The 25,074-nt window shown below is 39.3% G+C and overlaps 1 protein-coding gene across 2 annotated transcripts; it reads left to right on the top strand.

Moving 5' to 3' along the window:
- Nucleotides 1-9,817: 9,817 nt before the first annotated feature.
- Nucleotides 9,818-19,290, top strand: LOC112896701 (myosin-9-like). Of its 2 annotated transcripts, none has more exons than XM_025964799.1 (38): nt 9,818-9,835; nt 9,952-10,095; nt 10,226-10,371; nt 10,583-10,739; nt 10,821-10,879; nt 10,965-11,124; nt 11,270-11,419; nt 11,518-11,654; nt 11,742-11,888; nt 11,998-12,099; nt 12,180-12,237; nt 12,344-12,445; nt 12,850-12,887; nt 13,002-13,128; nt 13,218-13,388; nt 13,483-13,614; nt 13,697-13,806; nt 13,895-13,955; nt 14,226-14,403; nt 14,486-14,691; nt 14,787-14,906; nt 15,121-15,219; nt 15,383-15,601; nt 15,758-15,897; nt 16,197-16,308; nt 16,383-16,433; nt 16,523-16,600; nt 16,702-16,872; nt 16,956-17,111; nt 17,209-17,415; nt 17,556-17,699; nt 17,848-17,918; nt 18,026-18,125; nt 18,412-18,468; nt 18,679-18,735; nt 18,838-18,918; nt 18,997-19,079; nt 19,167-19,290. In XM_025964799.1, exons 1-38 carry the CDS (start codon nt 9,833-9,835, stop codon nt 19,288-19,290), a joined length of 4,458 nt encoding a protein of 1,485 aa, XP_025820584.1. In that variant the 5' UTR covers nt 9,818-9,832. The 2 variants fall into 2 exon arrangements, with proteins under 2 accessions (XP_025820584.1, XP_025820583.1); XM_025964798.1 differs by having other exon boundaries at nt 16,520-16,600.
- The last annotated feature ends 5,784 nt before the right edge of the window (nt 19,291-25,074 follow it).

Raw genomic sequence — 25,074 nt, 5'->3', positions numbered from 1 at the left:
GGCCAAGAAGCTGGCGAGGAACTTGGCAAGGGTGCGACCTTTACTAACTTTCTAGGTCTCTTATTTCTGTTTAGTACCTTTAATTTTTAGCACCGATTGTAACGAGAAGCCTCTGAATTTTGACGAGAGTTGTGTTTTGAGTGTACAGTTAGTAGAATTGCAGGTGACTTTGATTGAACTCCACTGCTAGGTGCAGCCTATTCTCCCGTTCCTCTTTTTTCAGCCTAAAACAGTTTGGCACAATGCGAGGACTTGTATCAAATGTTAGTTTCTTGGATAAAAGCACATAGGTATTTATTTTCTTTTATTTGAAACAAATGCACTGAGGAATACCACAAACAAATATTTGTACATGCCATACCTACTTGATTGAAAGTATAGGTGAAACTGGAATTATTTTGTGGCTTACTGCTAAGATGTGTGGTTTATCTTGATGGGTGTTCTAGTGTGATACAATCCTTAGTATGCACTTCAGATAAGTGATGCATCTTGTCCAGGAAATCATATTGTGTGAGCAGTTATAATATTCTTGTTCAAAAATTCAATTGGTCATGTGAATTGCTCTTGCTTGTAAAAGAGATTGTGTGTGCAGTTGCTTAGTAGCTGGAATTTTGTGATTTCCTAAATTATTTGCACTCTATATTTGTGTTCACCTCTGCGTGGGCATCTGAACAACGAATGATGTGTTCAGTTGTTAGTTATTCATGTCAAATTTGGATGTGCAGCTACTAATCTGTTTAGTTGCTTGAAATACTCAATTTTAGGTAGCACATAGGTTTAAACCTGCAGTTCCATTCTATAGAATTATTGATGTTCAACTGCTAATTCTAGGTTGATTAATGTTTGACGCAGGTTGGTGATCAGAAGGATATCTCACACAAGTTAGAACCGACTCAATGTTTGTGGGCTTGGATAGGAGGCTACATATGTCTGTGCAAAGGCTTCTCAGATATAGCTAAATGTAATTGTGCTCAGTTGAAATTGTTACTTCAGGATTCAGAGCAATTTTTTTCATACAGGACAAAAGTTTTTCCACATGGCAATCATATTCATGTGTTCCATGTAGCTTAATTTATACCTATGAGCATTTACAACAAATCTTCCCTCATGGCTTGTTAGTATGAACTTTAATATTGCTGGATTAATTTTTTGGTTTGCTTGATATGATTTTGCATGCCGTGGTCTAAAATGTAGCTTAGTGTATACCTCTTAGCAGTTACATCAAATAGTAATATTTTAAATTACTGCCTTGGAGCCTCCTATAATGCAAAATTATTATAAAGTAGGGCTGCTTTCTTGAATGATCTATTTTTTGGGGGACTTCAACTTGTCAAGTGATCCTGTTAGCATCTTTCTTGTCCCCATTGACCAGTACCATACACTAGGCAGTAGCAGTATTTTTTTGTTACCCATACATAGGGAAAGGAAGAACAGGTAGGCACCTCACTGAAAATGGATAACCAAACATTCATTTCAAATTAGGTGCCCATACATAGGGAAAGGAAAACTAAGTAGGCAACTTCTGAAAAATGCATAACCAAAATAATTAGGCAACTTAGTGAAAATGCATAATCAAATTGATGCTATCCAGCAGGTTTTTTTTAAGCGAGTTCCCTTCAGGACAATTATGAGTTGTGTATGATGATCTTATAATAATTGCAGCGGAATGTTTGCTCTCTAATTTTATGAACTGTGTGGTTTCACATGAAAAGAATTTTGGCTTCACATATCAAGCTGTCTGAAACATGTGTTTGTAAAGTTTGGCATTTCTGTTCCTACAGTTTGATACAATGTATAAAATAAAACTATAGACATCTATTTCTGAAATTTAGCTTACTGAGATATGCAGTTGGGATCCATATTGAACAATCAGGCATGATATATTCTCGTGACTTCTGCTTCTCAAGTTTTGCATGCCATGTTCTGTTACAACTGCACAAATGGTACTTTGATTCTATCTATGAATGTTTGGTGTCAACCGAAGTTCTGTTGCTTCTGTATCTATAGACATCTGCCTCTAATATCATAAAAAAATACCTACCACTAAATTTTTTTCAGCCATCACACTAAAATGGCAAATTGTAATTGGCCTACAATCAGATTATCAACATGGCTGGTATGGTTGGTGCTTTTTGTGCATTTAATCGATATTATTTTATCTTTGTTCTATTAATAATGTAGAGGTCTCTTGAATAAAAAATGATAACCGACAAGATTGAATTGATGTCATTTAGGCTAGGTTTTCCATGAATTTAAAAGAGAAGAATTGTAGCCTTAGTCTTCTAGGCTTGCCATTTTCTTCTTGTGAATAGAATACACCATGTTCATTGCAGTAATATCATGTTTATAGAGATTTCACTGTATTATCCGGTTCAGTAGAAAAATATGAAAAGTTCATTTTCTTACTTAGTCTGACAATGGTAGAATTATTATGTACGTAATATTTATTGTCATTGCAGTGAAAGCAAGGATGGTTAGCACAATAAGAGGATGCAGTCCTTTTTGTCTACTGGTTGCTCGATACTTGGGCTGTTCAGAGCTTGTGTCAAACAGCTAGATATATTTTTGAAAATTTAACATTTATGTACTGTGCAACTTTTTTTCCTAAACCTTATTTAGTATGTTGTATGTTTATTTGGAATTTTGGACCAGTATTCCATGCTAACGGTGAAGATGTTCAAATGTAACTGCCCTATGAAATAGAATCCGTCATTTTAAGACAACTGACGTGCATTCCTTTCTATATATCTTCCACATACTTTATATATCAATCGATGTGTTCAGCTCTGCTGCTTTGGTTATGATAGGGCACGCAACGCGCTCACGATGTTCTAGTGAGTATTTTGTAGCTGCATGTGTATCCAGAGCCGGCAATATCTTTCTCTCAACATGAATCATTACTAAGTGATATTGAAGGATTAATAGGACCCGAGAGCCTGTCTGCCTCCCTCCCTCCCGTCGCCAACCCCCCCCCCCCCCCCCCGACCTGGGCACCGCCACTCCCTTCCTCTCCTCCCTCCCGTCTCGCCTGTCACAACCCAAAGTTTAAAAACCATGTCAACATGTAACTTGCAGCATCATGAGCATCATCCAGTCATAATTGAGCATCATTTGTGCATGAAGTTATATGTTTGTATTAAATTCTTGCTTTGTTTTAGTGGATGTTGTGAAGCAAACCTAAATTTTTTCTAAGTAGCTATGCCCTCAAAAATTTGATTCAAATACTAGATTTCAAATGGTGAATTTAAAATATTTTTTCTCAATTTTGTGATGTTTATCTCGAGCCATAAAATTCTTGGAAGCTTTGAAAACTGCTGCTTTGTTCGAATTTCTATGAGTAATCCTTAATAGCTTTTTGAGTTCTTGTTATGGCATTGTGTTCTTGGTAGTTTGATCTTCCTCCAGTAAATTTTTGGCAATTTTTGGAGCCAGGGAAGTACTAGTTTTTGAATTTGGAAGTTGATCCACCGTTTTCTTTTTTTACACTCGCCCCAGGCCCACCCGTCAGCCTCAACCTCCGCCTTCCCCGCGCCTTCGGCCTCGCCCGTCGGCCAGCCCGAGCGGTGGTGCTGTGCCGTCGGCTGCTGGCTGGGCCAGCATGGCCATGGAAGGAAAACTGCCCCCGCGCCTTCCTCTCCCCATTCAAACGCCGTTCCTCTCCCCGAAAACCTAGCTCCTCCTCCCTCGCAGCCGGCTCCTCCTTCCTCCGCTCCGCCGGCCGCCACGATTCGCCACCTCCAGTGAGCCCCCTTCTGATTCCCCATGCACATGGCACCACCTCAACCCCCTCGTCCAATTCAAACCCTCACCGGTCGTCTTCCTTCTCCGTAGGTGCTCCTTGACGCTGGCCTCCGCCTGCCGCTGCCGCTCCTCCCCATGCCAACGCTCACCACACCGCTCCACCCGTTGGTGCTACGGGTGAGCATCCCCGCCTTGCCTAGCTCCCCATGTGCACGCTGCCCTAGCCCTGCTCGCATTCCCAACCGCGTTCCCCCGCCGGCCGCCGTGACGCCGCGTCGCACGCGCGCATTCGCGCGCGGGCCGTGTTATGGGCACGCTCTGGCCATGTCCCCGCAGCGAGTCAAGGCCAGCGGCCGGCCTTGACTTACCCCGGGCCTGCCTGCCCTCCTGGGCCCACTTGTCGGCGCCTGGGAGTGCCAGATCCAGGTGTCCTTAGTGTTTTTGGCGAGTTTTTATGCTTTTATTGGAGCTGTCAAATTTTAAATTCCATAAAAATTTGTGTAGGTCTGCAAAAATTATGAAACTTCTTTTTTTGGTTCCTATGTTCTAGCTCTACATGGAAAAAATGTTGTTTTACATGTTAATGCTTTGTAAATTTAGTTATGCTTTATCTTAATCAATGTAAGTTAATTGCTTAATAAATGGTAGGATGCTCTAAAAATGCTAAGCTAAATCTTGTTAGAATCCTTGTGAAATGTGCTATCTAATGGTGCTACTTGTTCTAATGAATCTATGCAGTTGGATAGGGTTTTAGTGTGTTTAATTGGTCTCTGCCTGCAACCTTGTTTAATTCATAACTTTTGTTTGAAAGCAATAAAATGGCAAAACTACTTCTGTTACCTTTATTTTCATCTGTTTATTCTCTGGTAATTTTCAGAGAATTTGTGGAAATGATTTGCATATCTTTTAAGATTTAACTTGAAAATTGTGTTATGCATATGTAATTCTACAAAAATGTTTTTGCTGCAAATCCAACTCCCATAAGTTTCTTATGATGTTCCCTATGTGCTAGAATTAAATCTTGATTTATGCTTGCTATATGATTTATTTTGAGCAATCATCGCTTTAGGTCTTTACGTTAAGAGCATAGTAAGCGAGATCTTATTGCTAGCATTTGTGATGCTTGTCTTGCTTAAGTGCGCTATTCATTCCACATTTCATATCATATCATTTTCATATCATCAGCATCATGCTAATGCATGCATCTCATTCATGCCTTATAGTGACCGAAATGCTGGAGAACGAGCTCGCCGAGATCGTCGAACCCGAGCCCGGAGTTGAGTTTGTTTTCGAGCCGAAAAAACCAAGGCAAGTAGCTAAGCATGTTCCTTGACCCGCTTAACTTGATTTAATTTAGTTATCTCACTTGGATATATGTGGTTATGTTATATATTTATCTATTGCATCGTTGATCCTACTTTCATGCATTTACCTTCCTTGTTTTTATGTATCCATGTCCTTGACACTTGTTGACACTTTTAGTTAGTAACTAATTAATTGAATAAATGCTTAGCCATACTTAGAGTTGGTCTATAACTTGTATGGAAATTTTTGGGAATAGGATCACTATGCTCACTTCACAACTTGATACCTTGATCGCACTTGTCCAGTTTTGGATGCTGGAAGTTCGGAACAGTCTAGTTGGAAAAGTGGTTTCGTGGTTTGGGTGGAATGTAGGGCCTAGAGAAAGGAGTCTTGGAGCTATAGTCCGCTTGAATCAGTTAAGGACCGTCCGTGGATGACTTCGGTTTTGAGCAACTTATCGTACTGTCACATATTCAATCATGGTATGGATGAGCCGAATACCTTCTAAGTTTTAATCTTTGACGCACAGGCCTAGATGTGTGGCCATAGGGCTTTGTAGAAAGGCTTAGGGATGTCCCTAGTAGACCTAAATGACTCTCCGCGCAAGTTAGGCATGATTTTCAACGGTTGAGATTTGTTGGAAAAGGTTGATGCGAGTACCCCCTTACCCAACGTGATCAGTTGGGTGTGTCGCATGGTCCTTGTATCATGTGGATAAAGAAGTACACCCTTGCAAGGTTAATTAATCAATTTGAATTGCCGCACTCTCGGTTATGAGCAAGCTCAATATCCAATGAATTCTTCGTAGAAGTATCGTTTATGCTTGGTTATGTATCATGTTACCTTATGCTTCTTTACTTGATTAGTAGTTCAAGCAACTAAAATTATGAGGTGGGTTGGGCAAGATAATTAAATAGCTAGAAAGCTAGGTGTTGGATTAGAGAGCTCATGCCTATACAAATTTACTTAATCCTAAAGCCTTATCTTATGAGCCCTCATTTGCATACTTCTTGGTTATTAAATTGCGTAAGTCTTGAGAGTACCTTTGTACTCATGTTGCTTTTTAAACTAAATTGCAGGTGAGCCGGAAGTTATGTTTGGCCACTTCTACCCCGGCGATCCTAGTGCGGGTGAGGAGTAGGTCGATATGGCCTTGATGGTGTCCTTGAGCAAGACTCCATTATTTTATCATATTTATCAAGTTATCCGCTGCGCAATCATTATTTTGGGGATGTCACGTTAAACACTAAACTTTATGATTCATGCCTCTTTTAAATGTTAAATTGTGAGTCCGAGGCTTGTATTTTGTTGTTGAATCTTAAATTTCAGATTTGAACCCTCCTAGTAATGTTTATTTGTCAAACCTTGGAAATACTTAAAATTGCTCTTTGTGGTTCATCGGCAATATATATGATTATAAACATTATGTGTGTATGTATGATCTTGGGCATATGGTGGAGCACATACCAGGACTACCAGATTTGATATTATTTTTGGCGAATGACGTGTCAGTTGTTCATGATTTAGATGTGGGTTAACACGTGGCACGCTCTCAGGTGAGCACGTGTTATCTCTCATCTTAATGGTATGACCGACGGTTTTTAAAATAGTATCAAATTGGGCGGTTCTTACATCGCCGCCGTCGGAGCTGTCTGCCGGAAGTCGGTGCGGTAGTGAGTAGGACGACGGCGGGACCAAATCACCATCTCGCGGCTGAATCAACCGGATCTAAGCAGCTTCCTTCTTCTAGTTCTAGATCGAGATCTCGTGGGTGGCGGCCCAATCCTCCCTCCGCTCGCGCTCGCTGCCGGCTGTGCGGGCCGTCGAGCATATGAGGCCGCGAGAACGGCAGTGGCGGGGCATCTTCGGCCAGGGGCCTGCTGGTGGAGCGCCCCCACTCCCCCCTGGGCGCTACCGACGTGGGGGGCGCGTGGCATCGCTGTGAGTCTCACCATGCTGCGCGGCGCCTGACGGCTGCGCGACCGCTAGGCGGAGGCGACGTGCCTGTGCCCTTCGGATCAAGGCGTCCCCGGCCTGAGGAGGCAGTGCAGGATGCGCCCTCGCGCGAGGAGCTGGCGTGACAGCAGGATGGGGGCGACAAGCTTGCTGGTGGAGGCATCGCTGAGGCTCAGCCCTTGGGAGACGGACCGCTGACATGGGCGCGCCACTCAAAGGGCTGGTCCGGCCATCTAGCGCAGGCGTGCGTGGATGTGGCTTCAGGAAGCGCAGGGAGAAATCCCGGCCTAAGCTGGCCGGCAATAGTGATGCTTCCTGCGCCGCTTTTCTTATGTGCGTGTCGATGCCGGATGCTATAAGAAGTGCCGCTTTCCTTAAGTCCGTGTCGATGCTGGATGCTACAAGAACTGTTTGAGGAAATTCTATCCGGCATTACGCTAGTGGCGACATTGGTGACACCTCTTGATGCCACTACCCCTGGAGGTGATGTCGATATACCCTCGTTCCCATGTGCTAAGTGGAGATTTATATGAAAGATTTGACAACCAACGGATAATCCGGACATCAATTTTCTAAGCAGACGAGAGATGTGATGGATTGATGCCGCATGAATACATTGCAAGGTTGAAGCGGGAACTAGAAGAAGATTGAAGCTTAGTCTTCTAACTTTTTTTTGTTTTATAGCTTCTTTTTTGTATTTGTAAAATTTCTCATTTGAGGTTTAGAGTCTAAGAACTCTTGTAACGCTTTTGGCTATAGTCATTTGCATGTGAATGACCAAGGTCGGAACTTTTTCCATAATCTAAAAAAGTGATATTGAAATTTGTTCACCTAGCTACCGTTTGTTTAATGAACCCCCGTGCTCATGACATAGTGTTTATTAATGAACCCACGTGCTGAGCATAGGTGAAGTATTTGTCCAAATTAATTTGGGAATATGGTGTAACTGTTCATGCACATACTGAAACATAGAGTATCTCCTTTAATTTGGTTCAACTAAGTATGTATCAATGCACATGACATGGTATTCAACAGGAAGGAGGCAATGTTGGAAGCGTGTAAAAACATGACTTGATCGTTTTATGGTTTACTAGGATTCCAAGTATGCAAAATAACAGTATTACTGATAGATGAGTCATGCAACAAGGAGTACCACGTAGTGAACATAGTTAGCCAACATGAGTACAGGAGATGATTCATTTGATTCATTTATTTGTTTCATCCCTGATTGATGAGGACAAAATGCAGACGCTCATGCGTGTGGGCCGTGTGGCGCAATATGACAGGGCTTATTTTAGCTAGCTATGTCTAAATTTAGTGCTCGTGGCATTCGGCTAAGCATAGTATTTGAAGTATATTTTTGCCATTGTATGTCTGGACGTGGTTTATCATTTCTGATGCATGCTAATCACTTTAGCATGGAGCTCCTTGAGTATACAGCCATGGAATAAGTATAGCTTGAATAAACTATATGCTAAGGCACCGTACTAACCCTTTGACGAAAATCAAATTTTTGAGATCGATCAAACACTTATATATGACGTGTAGTCTGAACAACAAACCTTCATCAGTTAGCAGGTGTTTATTAGTACCGTGGCCATGCAACAAGGTGTACAGAATTTTGCCAGTTTTACCATTTAAGCAGATGCTAGCTAGTGCCCCTGGTGAGCTACAATTTAAGTAGACTAATAGATTGAAATGCAATATGCAGGACATGACTACTGTTTCCTTTACGAAGGTACACCAACACATGTGTCTTTGAGCCTACCCCTGATTGTATTTGTATCAAAAGATCAAAATATCAGGAGGAAGCGCTGAGAGAAAAGAGAGGTTTTTACGGAACATATGTTCCAAGTTCACAAAAAAATTCTAGCTTGATTAAAAACTTCAAAAAATATCATCCAAACATTGTCGAGTGTGGTCTCATTATAAAGATATTCATTCCAAACACACAATGGTGCAACTGAAATTTAATTTGGATATTCCATTTAAAATTTATAGTGTTTTCTCAAACTTCCTTTGCATGTGGCTCAGCAATACATCTCTCTTGCATGCAACCCCGTCCTCTCTCTCTCTTCTCTGGAGACAACACCAAGAAACTTTGTCGCTTACAAATGACATGCAAGACAACACCAAGAAACTTTGTCGCTCACAAATGACATGCAATCGTCCATGATGCACGGATGCACATCCTCTAGGGTAGATGGAAACCAGCGAGCGAACCGGGGCAGATTGCATGGCGCCCCGTAGAGATCGAGACGGGGGCCGGTCATGGCTGCTCCACGTACTCCACCGCACCTCCACCCCCTCCTCCCTCTCCACACAGCCTTCTACACATCGCCATCTCCCTCTCCACTCCCCCGCTTTTGCGCCGCGCCACCACCCCTGCCCCCAAGACGACGACGACGACGGTGGTGGAGGAAGAGAGAGAGAGATATGAGTCCGGTTGCTCCCTCGCTCATAGTATTGTTATTCAACTAATCATCCTCCACACCGGGAGCCGGCGAAAATGGTGAGTTCCTTCTTCTCGTTGCGTAATGTGGTGTGCACGAATTAATGGTGATGTTCACCGGTTCGGGTCGTAGCTGATGCTTTTGCATATGGCGGATTTGGTGGAATGCAAATGTTTTATGAATGACTTGTCGAATTAATTCAGAAACTCTGATATCTGAGATTATTGAGGCACCCAAATTTTCGGTTGCAGGGGACTAAAGTTAATATAATTGTGGGCTCTCATGTGTGGGCTGAGGACCCTGCTATATGCTGGGTCGATGGAGAGGTGGTTAAAATCAATGGCGAAGAAGCTGAGATCCAAGCAACCAATGGGAAAATGGTAATATGAATTAGAATTTTGTCAACTTTCATTGACCGATAAGTTGGGTCTTTCAATCTGCTTCGGGATTTAAATTTGCTGTATCGCTGCTAATCAGTGTGCTACCACATTTGTAGATCGTTGCAAATTTATCAAAACTATATCCCAAAGATATGGAAGCAGCTGCTGGTGGAGTTGACGACATGACAAAACTTTCCTATCTCCATGAACCAGGAGTGCTGCAGAATTTGGCGATCAGATATGAGCTTAATGAAATCTATGTATGTTTATTCTTGTGTTACATAGCGCTTCATGATCACCTAGTAGACGCATTATTGTGCCTGTTTGTATCTGTGAGTTTTAGACTTTGAGTCTATGTTTTTTATGGCTGTCATTTTCTTGTGTTTGCAGACATACACCGGCAATATTCTCATTGCTGTCAATCCTTTCCAAAGATTGCCCCATTTATATGATCCCCATATGATGCAACAGTATAAGGGAGCACCATTTGGAGAGTTAAGTCCACATGTTTTTGCTGTGGCAGATGTTGCATACAGGTATGTCTGTTACCTAGAGGAGGTTGGAGCGTTGTTTCTTACATGTCAACTGTTAAGCTTTTTCTCGTTTTTATACTAGTTCGCTTTTTTTCTAAAAAAAACTTATATAGTTTTGTATACTAAAACCTTTAGTGAACTAAAATAGGCTAATAGCCAGAAACATTTAGGTACTTCATAGAGTACAAGATGTCTCATTCTTGTAATTTATTAGGGCTATGATTAATGAAAATAAGAGCAACGCCATTCTTGTGAGTGGTGAGAGTGGTGCTGGAAAAACAGAAACAACAAAAATGCTTATGAGGTATCTTGCCTATTTGGGTGGCCGAGCTGCAACTGAAGGAAGAACTGTGGAGCAACAAGTTCTTGAAGTAAGACATTCAGTGCTTACCCTTACAAGATAATTGTACTGTTAGGTTTTTTATGCTTATTGTTTATGCTCTTATCTGCAGTCAAATCCAGTTCTCGAAGCTTTTGGCAATGCAAAAACTGTCAGAAATAATAATTCTAGGTAAACGAACTCTATAAGTATCCCAAACCCTAGAGCTGCATATTTGTTCGAGTCTCATTGTTTTTCATTCATAATGCTTGGGCAGTCGATTTGGTAAGTTCGTCGAGATTCAGTTTGATAAGCATGGGAGAATCTCAGGTGCTGCGATCAGAACTTACCTTCTTGAGAGGTCACGTGTATGCCAAATATCTGACCCAGAGCGCAATTACCACTGCTTTTATCTCCTTTGCGCAGCACCTCAGGAGGTAATGATTTATATTCTCGTGTATTTATTATGGCCTTAATGCACTTGTGGGTGGTGTCCTTTTCACCAATTTCAAATTTTGATTACATTATTTAGTATATATTTGGTTATTAATACAATCCATATCCTTTGAAATGAACTTTCAGGAGGTTGAAAAGTACAAATTAGGAAGTCCCAAGACTTTTCACTATCTCAATCAATCAAATTGTTATGAGTTGGTTGGAGTAAGCGATGCTCATGAATATTTGGCGACCCGAAGAGCAATGGATATTGTTGGCATCAGTACTCAAGAACAGGTAGCTCAATTATTTCCCTATGTTTTTGTGGTATGATTGATGGTTAATTTAACTACATGTTTTTTTCTCACTCGTCTACAATTTTAATTTGTATCCAGGATGCTATTTTTAGGGTTGTTGCTGCTATCCTTCACATTGGCAACATTGAATTTTCCAAGGGGAAAGAAGTTGATTCCTCAGTCTTGAAAGATGAAAAATCAAAGTTTCATCTTGAAACAACTGCTGAGCTTCTTATGTAACTACCTATCTTTGGTTTTGTTTCATAGTTCATGATATTACTATGTGCATCCTGTAGGGAGTGTTGAGGTGTACCCTATGTCAGGTGTAATCCTGGAGCCCTGGAAGATGCACTTTGTAAGCGTGTCATGGTAACACCAGAAGAGGTTATAAAAAGGAGTCTTGATCCTTACAATGCTACTGTTAGCAGGGATGGTCTGGCAAAGACAATATATTCTCGCTTGTTTGACTGGTAACACAATAATGCCATTTTGTTCTTTGTTATGAGTTTCATAGCATAACGAATGCAACGCATAAAAAAGAATACTGCATTTACCAGTGTGACTCGTCGTTTTCTATAGGCTTGTTGATAAAATCAATAGTTCCATTGGGCAAGATGCTAGCTCTAAATGTCTTATTGGTGTCTTGGACATCTATGGTTTTGAGAGCTTCAAGTCAAACAGGTAAGCTTTACTGTAGTTTAATCATGTATCTACAATCCGCTGTACTCTTTCTAAAAAATAACGAATCATAATTTCTGCAGTTTTGAGCAATTCTGTATTAATTATACAAATGAGAAGTTGCAACAACATTTCAATCAGGTAACATTTATTAACAAGGAATGTTTCATGTGCATCAGATCCACTAGCAATTTATCAACCAAAAGAAAACACATTAATGTGAAAATTATTTATGTGTCCTTTTCAGCATGTTTTCAAGATGGAACAAGAGGAGTACACTAAAGAACAAATTGATTGGAGCTACATTGAGTTTGTTGATAATCAAGATGTTCTTGACCTTATTGAGAAGGTATGCATAGTTGCATAGCTATATACATGAAACAACTCTAAATTTTATTAGCAGTTTAATCTAAAGCTCAGAAAGGGGGGGGGATAACTTATATATACTCTTGGTTAGAAGTCAACACCGTTTTGCTAAAGACTCCAACAAAATTGAATACACCAGAATGGGCATCTGATACTCATAAACTGATGCCACATTAAGGTGATTCATTGGAAAAGCCCAAGCAAGGAAAAGGATCCTTGTTTTTGCTAGGGAAAGATGTCACACTCCCTTTTGTTGTACTTGTTTTAGATCTCAGAAATCTTTAACACCAAGTTTTCCAATGGATCCTCACTTGTTTCTTTACATATATTACTAGGTTAACAATAAATGAGACTAATAGCTTTTATTTTTATATTGTCCATTTGCAGAAACCTGGGGGTGTGATTGCACTTCTTGATGAGGCATGGTATGCTTGCCAATCATATTTCTTGTCTTTCCTGTGAGATGTAGTTGAGTTTATGATCACTAAGTAGATGACAACATGATTTCTCTCTCTTTATTTTTTTTCAATTTCATTCAGTATGTTTCCCAAGTCAACACACGAGACGTTTGCCCAGAAGCTTTACCAGACTTTTCAAAGGCACAAACGCTTTGTCAAACCAAAGTTATCTCGCACTGACTTTACAATTTGTCACTATGCTGGAGAGGTAGCTTTTGTTGATCAAATTTAATGACATCAGCACATTATTCTCTATTCTGGTGTTAGCCAATGCTTACGGAATTGTGGTATGTTCAGGTGTTGTACCAGTCCGATCAATTCCTTGACAAAAATAAAGACTATGTTGTGGCAGAGCACCAGGAACTACTAAGTGCTTCTAAATGCTCATTCATCTCTGGATTATTCCCACCTCTGCCAGAAGAGACATCTAAATCTTCCAAGTTCTCTTCTATTGGAGCACGCTTTAAGGTCAAATCTCCATCTACATATCCCATTTCTTTTCCCCTCTAATATGCTATTATGCATTACTGACTTTTCGTTATCTATGCTTTCTATCTGGCAGCAACAACTTCAAGCCCTTATGGACACATTGAATTCTACTGAACCTCATTATATTAGATGCGTGAAGCCAAATAATGTGCTAAAACCGGCAATTTTTGAGAATGTCAATGTCATGCAACAGTTGCGTTGTGGTGTAAGTGATTTTGAACTTTGATTTATGGTATCTAAGTCGGAGCCTTTCTATATACTCTGACTAAATCACATGCCACTATCAGGGTGTACTTGAGGCAATCAGAATCAGTTGTGCCGGGTATCCTACACGTCGCACGTTTTATGAGTTTTTGCATCGATTTGGAATACTTGCACCAGAGGCCCTTGAAGGAAAGTAAGTTCTTTTGTTGAAATTTTGTGGATTTGTAGTTTCATTGTGGTTCTAAGTTCTAATAGAGCTACTGTACTTTAAATGTCAGTAGTAGCGATGAAAAGGCTGCATGCAAGAAGATTTTGGAGAAGAAGGGGCTTGCGGGCTTTCAGGTTACATGAACTCAAATCCACTCATCTTATCGCAATGTTTTGTTTTCCGAAGCAAATTTAAAGTCTAACCTACATTTTATAGCTATTAATGATCTAGCAAAGGAACATTTTCTGCTTAAAACTCGTTGACTTATTTTGTAGTGCTTGCTTGGATGTTTACATACAGGGCAACATCTTTCTGCAATCATAAAAGTAGAAACAAGATTAATACAAGATCTTGATATTTGTTGCTAATTTTCATCACATTAACATATAATTTATATTTCTCAGATAGGGAAAACAAAAGTTTTCCTGAGAGCCGGTCAGATGGCTGAATTAGATGCTAGGAGGACTGAAGTACTCAGTGCTGCGGCAAAAACAATTCAGGGGAAGATGCGGACACATATCATGCGAAAGAAGTTCCTTTCTTTGAGGAAGGCTTCTGTATGTGTTCAGGCAATATGGAGAGGTATGTTTGGCATATAATTAATTCTATCCCTAACCATATTCACTTTACTAACCAATTAACAACATCATGCTTTGTGTTTTAGGAAGACTGGCTTGTAAACTATATGATAACATGCGAAGGGAGGCAGCTGCCATCAAAGTTCAGAAAAATCAACGTAGGCATCAGGCAAGAAGGTCCTACAAACTCCAATATGCTTCTGTTCTTGTTGTGCAAACTGCATTGCGAGCAATGGCAGCAAGAAATGAGTTCAGATTTAAGAAGCAATCTAAGGCAGCAGTTACGATTCAGGTGATTTTTAGTTACTATAAACAATAATGCAACTCATATTGGCTATTGTCTCTAATATATAGTACGTACCTGAATGCCGTGGCTCTCCATGGCAGGCTCGTTATAGGTGCCACAGGGCTCATTCCTACCATAGGAAGTTGAAATGTGCCGCCATTGTTGCACAATGCAGATGGAGGGGAAGAATTGCAAGGAAAGAACTTAAGAAACTCAAAATGGTATGCATTGTATGCTAGTAAATGTACTACTATTCATATGATCCTTTTCACAAAACTTTATGCTTTGAAAAATTTAGCTGCATGGCAGAGGAGAGTACATGAGAAGCATTCTTTATGGCGTAGGTCATTAAGTTGGGAATGAGGCAGCGCCATCGAAGAATGTAAATGGTTGTCATATCTAATGCATTGTAATTTGCTACCATCTTTACTCCAGGAAGCAAGAGAGACAGGTGCCCTCAAAGAAGCAAAGGACAAACTTGAAAAGAAAGTAGAAGAACTTACGTGGCGCGTACAGTTAGAGAAACGGCTAAGGGTATTATTGTGAACTTATTTGTTTCTTTTTATATCTTCCACCTTGTAAACGCTTCTAAGCAGTAAAATATATTGCATCATATAGTTTTAGTATATGAACTGATATATTAACATATTATCTATTATATCAATTATTTAACATAAATCATTGTATGTGCATACAGACAGACTTGGAAGAAGCAAAAGCTCAGGAGGTATCAAAACTGCAGAGCTCTATGGAAGCATTGCAAGCTAAACTGGAGGAGGCAAATACAATGCTTGTCAAGGAACGGGAAGCTGCTAAGACTATTGTAGAAGCACCTCCTGTAGTGCAGGAAACTCAGGTTGTCGTCCAAGATACCGAAAAGGTTGATTCCTTGACAACAGAGGTGCAAGAACTTAAGGTTTGTAGTCTGCAACCATTATTTTCCTAAATATCCTAATCATTGCTTGTTCTATCATTTTCTCAAAACATAATACCAGATAAACCCAATCACTTTATATTCAAATGATTTAACACTTGTACCCGTTTTATGACATATGATTCCATTTTGTTGTAGACCTCATTACAATCAGAAAAACAGAGAGCTGATGATTTAGAAAAGAAACGCTCTGAAAAAGAACAAGCAAATGAAGAAAAGCAAAAGAGACTAGAAGAGACTGAAATAAAAATGCGCCAATTTCAGGACTACCTGAGAAGGTTATGCTATTCACATGCTCCTTTTTTTTCTTTTATGCTATTTTTTTCACTTACACTTCTTTCTTTTGTCCTGATGTGCATGAACAATGTCCAGATCTCCTTGTGTTTAATCATTAGAATAGTCCTATGTAGCCGAAGACATGCTAATCGTTGTATTTGTTTACTCTTCTGCGGTTCTACCTAGGGCAGGTTTAACTTGGTTCGATTATTTTTTGAGTTTGAAAAATATGTATTGTTGTTGTGTTATCCAACATCAAATCCTCACCCTTTGTGTATGTGGTTTGCATATTCTCATTCAGGCTAGAGGAGAAACTCGCTAATGTGGAATCTGAAAATAAAGTGCTCCGTCAGCAAGCTGTCTCAATGGCTCCAAGCAAAATTCTATCTGGCCGCTCCAAGTCCAATTTACAAGTGAGTGTTGTGTGTTTTTCCCTTCCATTTTCGGGTATGCAATCAATTATTTGAACCTCTTGCTTGTTTTACAGAGGAGTTCTGAAAATGTTCAAGTATCAAGCAATGATCCAAAACTAATTCTAGTGAGCTCATTTCTATACATTAAGAACAAATACTAAATTAGTGAAAATTCATCAAATTAACCATTGTTTCTTTGTTGGTGCTGTAGGAGTCCAATAATACATCCTCTCCGAAAAAGGAATATGACATTGATGATAAGCCACAAAAGTCTCTTAATGAGAAGCAACAGGTGTGACCTGCCATCTATTCATCCTTTATGATTACGGCATAGATCCTTTAGGTTCATTTTGCTCTTTTATGTTTCAACTGATATGTTCAGAACCTTCGCAGGAAAATCAAGATCTATTAATTAGGTGCATCACACAGCATTTAGGCTATGCTGGGAACCGACCAGTTGCTGCTTGTATTATATACAAATGCCTTCTTCATTGGAGATCATTTGAAGTAGAGCGGACAAGTGTTTTTGATCGCATCATTCAAACCATAGGACATGCAATTGAGGTTACAATCATATGATGCAACTTTCTTACAATTATCTGCGCTGATGCTCAAGTATCATAATATCTTTTTTCTGCGTTATCCAGACACAAGACAACAACGAAGTTTTAGCATATTGGCTTTCAAATGCTTCAACACTATTGCTATTGCTTCAAAGGACATTAAAGGCTAGTGGATCAACCGGTATGGCTCCACAGCGTCGACGATCGTCATCTGCTACACTTTTTGGACGAATGACACAGGTATATGTTCAGATTTCTGCCATCCTTTTATTTTGTTTTTCTTTAACTAAAGCTTCATAGCTAAGGAATGGACCTGTTATTCCCTTTCTAATTTCAGAGCTTTAGAGGAACTCCACAAGGTGTAAATCTTTCTCTCATAAATGGAAGCATGGTTAGTGGAGTTGAGACACTAAGACAAGTTGAAGCCAAGTATCCCGCTCTACTGTTTAAACAACAGCTTACGGCATATGTGGAGAAGATATATGGAATGATCCGGGATAATTTGAAGAAAGAGATTTCTCCCTTGCTTGGTTTATGTATTCAGGTATTCGTGATTTCTGGGTCCAGAGAACAATAGCCATCATTTTTACACTTTTTGTGTGTTGTGGGATAACCAATATGAGTACCTTATTTTGTCTAAGTGATGGATTAATGTAATTCTCCATTCCAACACAAACACTACAGGCCCCGAGGACATCAAGGGCAAGCTTAATGAAAGGATCTTCACGTTCAAACACCAATACTGCTGCCCAACAAGCTTTAATTGCTCACTGGCAAGGGATTGTGAAGAGCCTAGGAAATTTCTTGAACATACTGAAAGTGAACAATGTTAGTATAAAGTTTCCTTACCTTCATTTATTAGGATAAATCTATTAAACAGCTTCGAGAGCACTGCTCATATAATTTTTTTGCGTGATTATTAGAAACTTAACTAAGGTGTATCACCATGCCTTGCTTATGTATATCGCTACTGCAGGTTCCTCCTTTCTTGGTCCGAAAAGTATTCACTCAAATATTCTCATTTATCAACGTACAACTATTTAACAGGTAAAACATACGAAACAGAGCACCTACTTAACATTGGCTTGCAAAACCTGAGAAATATCTTATTGAGTTTTATTTGATGATATGTCTGTCTGTCTGTCTGTCTTCAGTTTGCTATTGAGAAGGGAGTGTTGTTCATTCAGTAATGGTGAGTATGTAAAAGCGGGATTAGCTGAACTTGAACATTGGTGCTATAGAGCTACTGATGAGGTATCATTAGCTATTCTTTCGTTACATGTCTCGATTGACGCTAGACAATATAAACATATTCATGAAGGAAGATTGCACAAAAATTTGTTGTAGAATCTAGACCATATGTCCACATGTCAGTATTTATATTTATGCTTTTTTTCCAATGGAAAAATGAAATAAAGATAAGATACTTTTTATTTCAATACAGAATAAAGATAAAATAGAATGTAGGGTTACATAATGTTTGAACGCTTGCAACTTAGCATCAACATTGATTTCTCATCTAGTGCTTTCCTACTTATAGTATGCAGGTTCAGCTTGGGATGAGCTTAAACATATTAGACAAGCTATCGGTTTCCTGGTAATTTGTTAACCTATTTCCTCTAATAATGCCTGGCTCTGGTACAAAAATTTTTTGTTAGAAGGACAAAGTAGTTAGGTTATTGCTGGCTGGAGAAGTTGTACCATAAAATATGAGTCGAGACCATACAAGATGTGATATAGTATATTGCAGCACGAAAAATAGACAAATCAAGCAAATAAACAGTTTTCATGCATATATTTATTACAGGTAATTCATCAAAAGCCAAAGAAAACACTGGATGAAATAAGTCACGACCTTTGTCCGGTAAGGGAGAAGTAGCTATTGTCTAATTTTCTTTTATCCACTATGGTAACAAAAGATGGATTTCCATGGACTTTGTTAACAACCTCTTGACTTCTTTTTCAGGTGCTTAGCATACAACAACTATACAGGATTAGTACTATGTACTGGGATGACAAGTATGGAACACATAGTGTCTCGCCAGAGGTAAGCTTCACACTATATTGCATTGTGTATTTCATTTCACCTGGATAAGAACTGAGCACATATGATTTATTGTATTAGGTTATATCAAACATGAGAGTGTTAATGACAGAAGATTCCAACAATCCTGTGAGCAATTCATTTCTGCTGGATGATGACTCAAGGTTACTATCTCTTTGCTCCTATCAATCGTTTGCCCTATCCTACCTAGTTGAAGTGCTCTTCTTATGTGACTTTCCTCTGTAATGCAGCATACCATTCTCCGTCGATGACATATCCAAATCCATGCAACAGATTGACATATCTGACATTGAGCCGCCTCCATTGATACGAGAGAACTCAGGCTTTGTATTCTTGTTGCCACCACCTGAATAGATGCGTGGCAAGAAGGCCAACTTGATCAATGATTGCAGGAACCCAGAACGATGGTTGGGCCACAATCTACACAAAGCAAGGTTCCTCAAGTTAAATGCCCAAAGGAATGAGGTGCATGGCTTCCACGTTAGCACCTTCGTGGCTTTACAAATAGGTTGATCATCTAAACCATAGCAAATGTAGCAAATTAAATACACTAGTTCTTTGTGGCACGCCTGGCCTCACCTAGTGTTGATCCAACTCTAGTCTGCATAGTTGTACCAGTGTTATTATTTGGCTTTTTGTTGCTATTCATCTTTGGGTTTTGATCAATTTTCAAAGTTCAGAGCTGTCATACCCTAGTTCGAGTCTAGTTTAGAAGGTCCTAGTGAAGTTAGTAGAAATTCACCTTTTCCTTAGGTTATTTTTAGTTTCTAGAGCACTCTAAGGTGATTTGCAAGAGCTGGGCAATAGGATTTTATTTTCCTCTTGAGTCAATGGTTCGGTGACTTTGTTGTACTACAACAGATCTTGTGCATATGGCAACATTGAACACTGTAATGATGTTGATGACTACTTTGAATGGATTTAACATGTGAGTGCCACCGAGATTTTTTTTAATGGAGAAAGAAATCTAGATTTATTTTGTTGTATACCGTTTCAATTCTGGGAACAAGAGTGACTCACTGGCAATTTGGTGATTTCTTGTTTTCTTTCATTCTTTTCTGTTCAACTAAGTTAAGGTATCGTTGCACGGAACACAAACTGGTTGATGAAATACCGAAAATCAATCGCTTCATCATATAGGCAACAGAAAAAAAAATTGAGTGGAAACTAACAATGTTTCAACCAAAAAATGGCAGAAAACCATTGGATTTCCTTGTGGACATGGTAGAAAAAAGCAGTAGGAGAAACATGCACTTGGTTTTACTTGTTTGATTCCCTTTATGTTTTTGCAGAACTTCTACAATTGATACTGCAAAATGGGAAATTTATGGGTGATGCTCCTTCAATTGAAGTCATTTGAATACATCGTGTTGCTCCTCTATATATAATATATCACAAGGTTCCAGAAACAAAAATTAGATTAGCTCCCTCCCAATATTTATGATATCCTTCTTTGAGATACCACAAGGTGTTCTTAAAAGATTAGATCATTTTCATTCTAGGTTTTTTGGCAAGGGGACAATCATAAGAAGTATAGACTCACCAAATGGAACATAGTCTGCCAACCAAAGGATCAAGGCGGACTAGGTATTACCAATCTTGCAGTTAAGAATATATATCTTCTCAGCAAATGGCTTTATAGGCTACTTAATGAGGATAGGTTTTGGCAACAATTACTTCAAAACAAATATTTGGGTGGTAAATCTTGACACAAGTACAAGGCAAACCAGGAGATTCTCACTTCTAGTCTGGTCTTGTGAAAGTCAAGAATGAATTCTTTAAATGAGGTCGTTTTGGTTAAAGGATGGCTGTCAACTCAGATTTTGGAAAGACACTTGGCTTAATAATAGATCATTACGTGAACAATATCCTTCATTATATAATATTGTTAGGAGGAAACAAGATATGGTGACTGAAGTCATGAGATCACTACCACTTAATTTGTCTTTCCGTAGGCCAAGTGTTGGGATAAACTAATTGCCTGTCAATACATGATAACTCATTTGCTTAATGTTCAACTTTGTTAGAAAACAGATGCTTTCATATGGGTCCTATGGAGGGATGGATAATTCTCGGTCCAGTTTATATACAAACAATTAATGATTGTACCTATCCCGGTCTTAGGAAATTAACTATGGAAATTAAAACTTCCTCTTAAGATAAAAAATATTCCTTTGGTATCTTGGAAGAGGGGTTACCTTAAATGAAGACAACTTAATAAAAAGAAACTGGAATGGTAGTCCAAAATATGCCTTTTGCAATCATAATAAAACAATACAACACCTTTTCTTTGACTGTCACTTTGCTAGATCAATTTGGCAAATTATAAATATTGCTCTACAGATCAAAACCTAATAGCATTGGTCATATTATGCAGCAATAGTAAAGTGACAAAGATACTAACACTAAGCACAAAATCTTAGTGGGAGTAGCAGCCATATGTTGGTCTATCTAGCTATGTCACAATGATATTATTTTTGATAAGAAACCTATAACATCTTTTATGCAGGTAATATTATGTGGAACGTATTGGTTAAGATTCTCGAAACTATTACAAAAGGAGGTGGAAAAGGACAATATCCAGAGAACTTGCCATGCTGTTGAAGTGGTGGTGATGGAGTTCTACGCGAAGAATGGTTGGCGATTTCTCTTTAGATTATGTGAATGATATCAGTTATCATATAATCTAGAGCAATTTACCTTCATAATTTTTCAAATTTGTCATTGGCATGATGATGTAATAATCGACAATGGTTGTATGCATTGGATGATGCAAAAGGTCGGATCTTTATCCATTTTCTAAAAAAATTATTACTAGTAATTGTGTTGCATAAATGATATAAATAAATACAGAGAAAATTGGTATGTATGTAATTCGAAAACCAAAGGTTCTGAAAAATCTACAACTTCATAATCAAGAGCTATTTTAGTATTGAAATCTAACTTATCTAAAATTCTTATATGTAATGTATATAAAAAAGAGAAGAAAATTATAGATTCCGCGTGAAATAAGAAAAAAATTGATAACTACTCCCTCCATCCCAAAATACAAGTCATTCTAGGAATTTTATGACAGATTAACAAGCAGGTAAAATGACTGTGTTTGCCCCTATTTATCATCTATATTTGGTACTAATTAATTCTTACATGCACATGCATCTTATAAATAGGGTAAAATAACTTGTTTTCTGGGGATAAAATTTGAATCCTAGAATGATTTTCTTTGGGTCGGAGGGAGTACAATAATAACAAAGCAACAGAAAAGAAAAAAAGAAAGGAAAACTCTATAGTCCAAATCAGGCAGTCAACCACTTGCATGAAAGTCATGACAAGGCAAAAAGTAAAAACAACAATAAAGGATGCATAAAAGGCCTGGCACAGGAAAAGATATGACAAAACAAAGCCAAAGGAGTTGCCAGCCCACAACGCATGGATGGAAAAACAAAAATTCAACTGAGATGGGAAACAAATAATTAGCCGAATGTTAGTATAGAAATTCCGTCCTAGGAATTTTGTGCCATCACCTATCCTCCTGCCCCCATGTATCTTTCCTGAGTTTTTACACTAGGCCACAATAGCCAATCAGCCCAGCTCCTCATTGTCTAATGCTCATGGCTAATTCCAGTTTCCATGTGTAGCTTATGGAGTGTATGGCGTTGATTTTCGTTCAACCATGCTAGTAATAGGTCTATTTGAAATAGAAAAATAATACTTTTATTTATATAACTTCTAGAGTATTTATTTTGGCTTGTCCTTATACAAATTTGATATCTTCTTGTAAGAAAAGATATAAGTTTGTGTAATGTGGGTTTACCATGATCTGTCAATGCTAAGAGCATAGATCAACATCCCATCTTCATGGAAGCTTGCTTGGTTGCCTTGCTAGATCATTTTCTACTCCCTCTGATTCACGAATGTTTACTCACCGCTACCTCTCTTAAAGCAGGCTAAGGCTAGTCTCAGTGCATAGTTTTATTGCACCATTACCAAGACAGATAAGTGTCATAAGGATGAAATGTGACACCCTAGATGTCTGAATGTAGCAAATAGAGGGAGTAGTTGTAATGTATGTGTTGAATTATGTGAAATTGAGTGAAATGTGTGAGAATAAGGGTTTATGTGTAATTTCTCAAAAATACAAGTCCTTTTGTGCAAAGGTTTTGAATTACAAATATAACTTTCATTTCTATTAGGGGTCATAGTGTAAGAATGTTAGTCATCATTACTTGGCATAAAAACTTGTATTTAGGTCCAAAATCTAATGAAATTTGCCTTCAATAGGACAAAAACTTGATAATTTTGAATTTAGCGCAAGAGTTCAAAAATAAAACCTTATTATTTGAGTTTTTGAACTTGAACCTTAAAGCAAAGTTGTAGTTTTTAAAAAGTTCTACAACTTTGATTTTGACCATTTTCTCATTTGAGCTTTAGAATAGTGGGACATTTTGTTTTATAGTGAAGTCCCTGTAGTTCCTGTAATTGCAGATAGGACCCTAGGATCTCCCCTCATCTTTGTTCCTCCTCTGTTTGCTCTGCCGCCACAGCAGCGCCGCCGCCGGCTGCCGTTGCCACCCCACCCGAGGCTAGCTCCTGCTTCAACGCCGCTCCACGCGTCGCCAGGAAGCTCAGCCACCGCCTCAGCGCCTCCCCGCTGTCCGTTCCCACGCGCGCCACGCCGCTCCGCCGTCGCCCAAAGCCACCACGTTGCGCCGCCGGTCGACAGCAGCTGCTCCGACCCGCCGTGCCTCTTCTTAGCCCCGCCGCACGTCCAGGAGTCCTTTTTGACTTCTTTTATCCATTCTTGCGATCGCATTTCACTTCTTCGGCTTCTCCTCCGCTCGGTACCCTGCCGGACCACCGCTACGCTCTTTGCTCGCCGTCGTCAGCCGCCTCCACCGCACCACGCCCACAATTCCGTGCTCTATTGGCACCATTACACCCCTCTGAAGCTTCATAGCCAATTCTTCTCCATGCCCTCACATTCGTGCCACTAGAACACCACCGCCGCCGAGCTCCATTGCCGCCGCTCCGGGCCGCCGTGGACAGCTCGCCCCGCCCCTTCTCGAGCCACCCCAACACCTCTAACAGCTTCACCTTGTTCCAGTGAAGCTCACCAGCCCCTCCATCGCCGCCCTTGAGCCCTGCATCCACCTCGCCGTCGAGCTCCATTTCGCCGCCGTCTCGGGTCGTCGTGGGGACCCGCCCTTCCGGCAGTCCTAGCCCCCACCAAGTAGCTCGGGTGAACCGCTTCGACCCCCTGAAGCTTCTCCCCCACCTCCGATCCACAGCCGGTGAGCCACCCCATCGGAACACCACCGTTCCCCTCCCTACCCCCTGCTCTACTCCAGCCAAGGACCCAATTGCTATGATTTCAATCTTATTAGGGTCTTCTTTGTAAAAAAAAATAGGGGTATCTCGAGAATAACATTTATGCTAGATCCTATCCATAAAAAATTATAAAAATATTTTTGAATGATGTTGCTGAGTTGCTTGACATGTCCATAAAATTTAACACCTAAAATTATCTAGAACTCTAGATATAAATAGATCTTGAAATAATAGTGCTGATTTTGTTTATTTTTGTAGCACTGTTCCTGTGGAGATAAAATTCTGATAAACTTGCAAGAGCTTTATTTATGCTTCACCAGTACTCAATTAAATTTATAGCTCCAGTACTGGAGTGGTTTTCTCTGTAGAAATAAAACATGTTCTAGGTGCTAATTAATGGAGATGTTTCTTCTAATTTATTTACTGCAGAAAATATTCTGAAAATTTTAGGATAAGATTATCTCAATGAGGTCTGTTTAAAATAATTTTTTTAATATTAGTAACCACTCCTGACTTGGGGTTTAATTATTTTATTAAAAACAATGGTTTTTAATAATAATGACCCCATTTCTTTAAAATAATAATCAGTCTAGTTTCTAAAATCCACTAATGGTGTTTAATGGAGTTAGTTTGGTAAATTAGTATCACCCCCATGCTATCTAATGTAATTAGTTTGGTTGCTTAGAGTAACTAAACATGTTACTTAATGCAATCAAGTAGTTTAGTTTCTACTCGATAAATGATTCCCAATAGGGAAGTAGATAATAGGTTTGCTAAATAAAATATTTATTTATTGGATTGCAACTTTAT

This window comes from Panicum hallii, chromosome 6, assembly GCF_002211085.1.
Source record: "Panicum hallii strain FIL2 chromosome 6, PHallii_v3.1, whole genome shotgun sequence".
Classification (NCBI taxonomy): domain Eukaryota; kingdom Viridiplantae; phylum Streptophyta; class Magnoliopsida; order Poales; family Poaceae; genus Panicum; species Panicum hallii.
The sequence above is the reverse complement of the archived record's forward strand: the minus strand, read 5'-3'. Positions and strand labels throughout refer to the sequence as shown.

Bases quoted from the DNA above. Each gene is read 5' to 3' on its own strand.
- LOC112896701 (XM_025964798.1), top strand. The intron at 13,807-13,894 runs GTAAGTTCTTTT...AAATGTCAGTAG, and splicing joins CCAGAGGCCCTTGAAGGAAA to TAGCGATGAAAAGGCTGCAT. The intron at 16,434-16,519 runs GTGAGCTCATTT...TTGGTGCTGTAG, and splicing joins ATGATCCAAAACTAATTCTA to GAGTCCAATAATACATCCTC.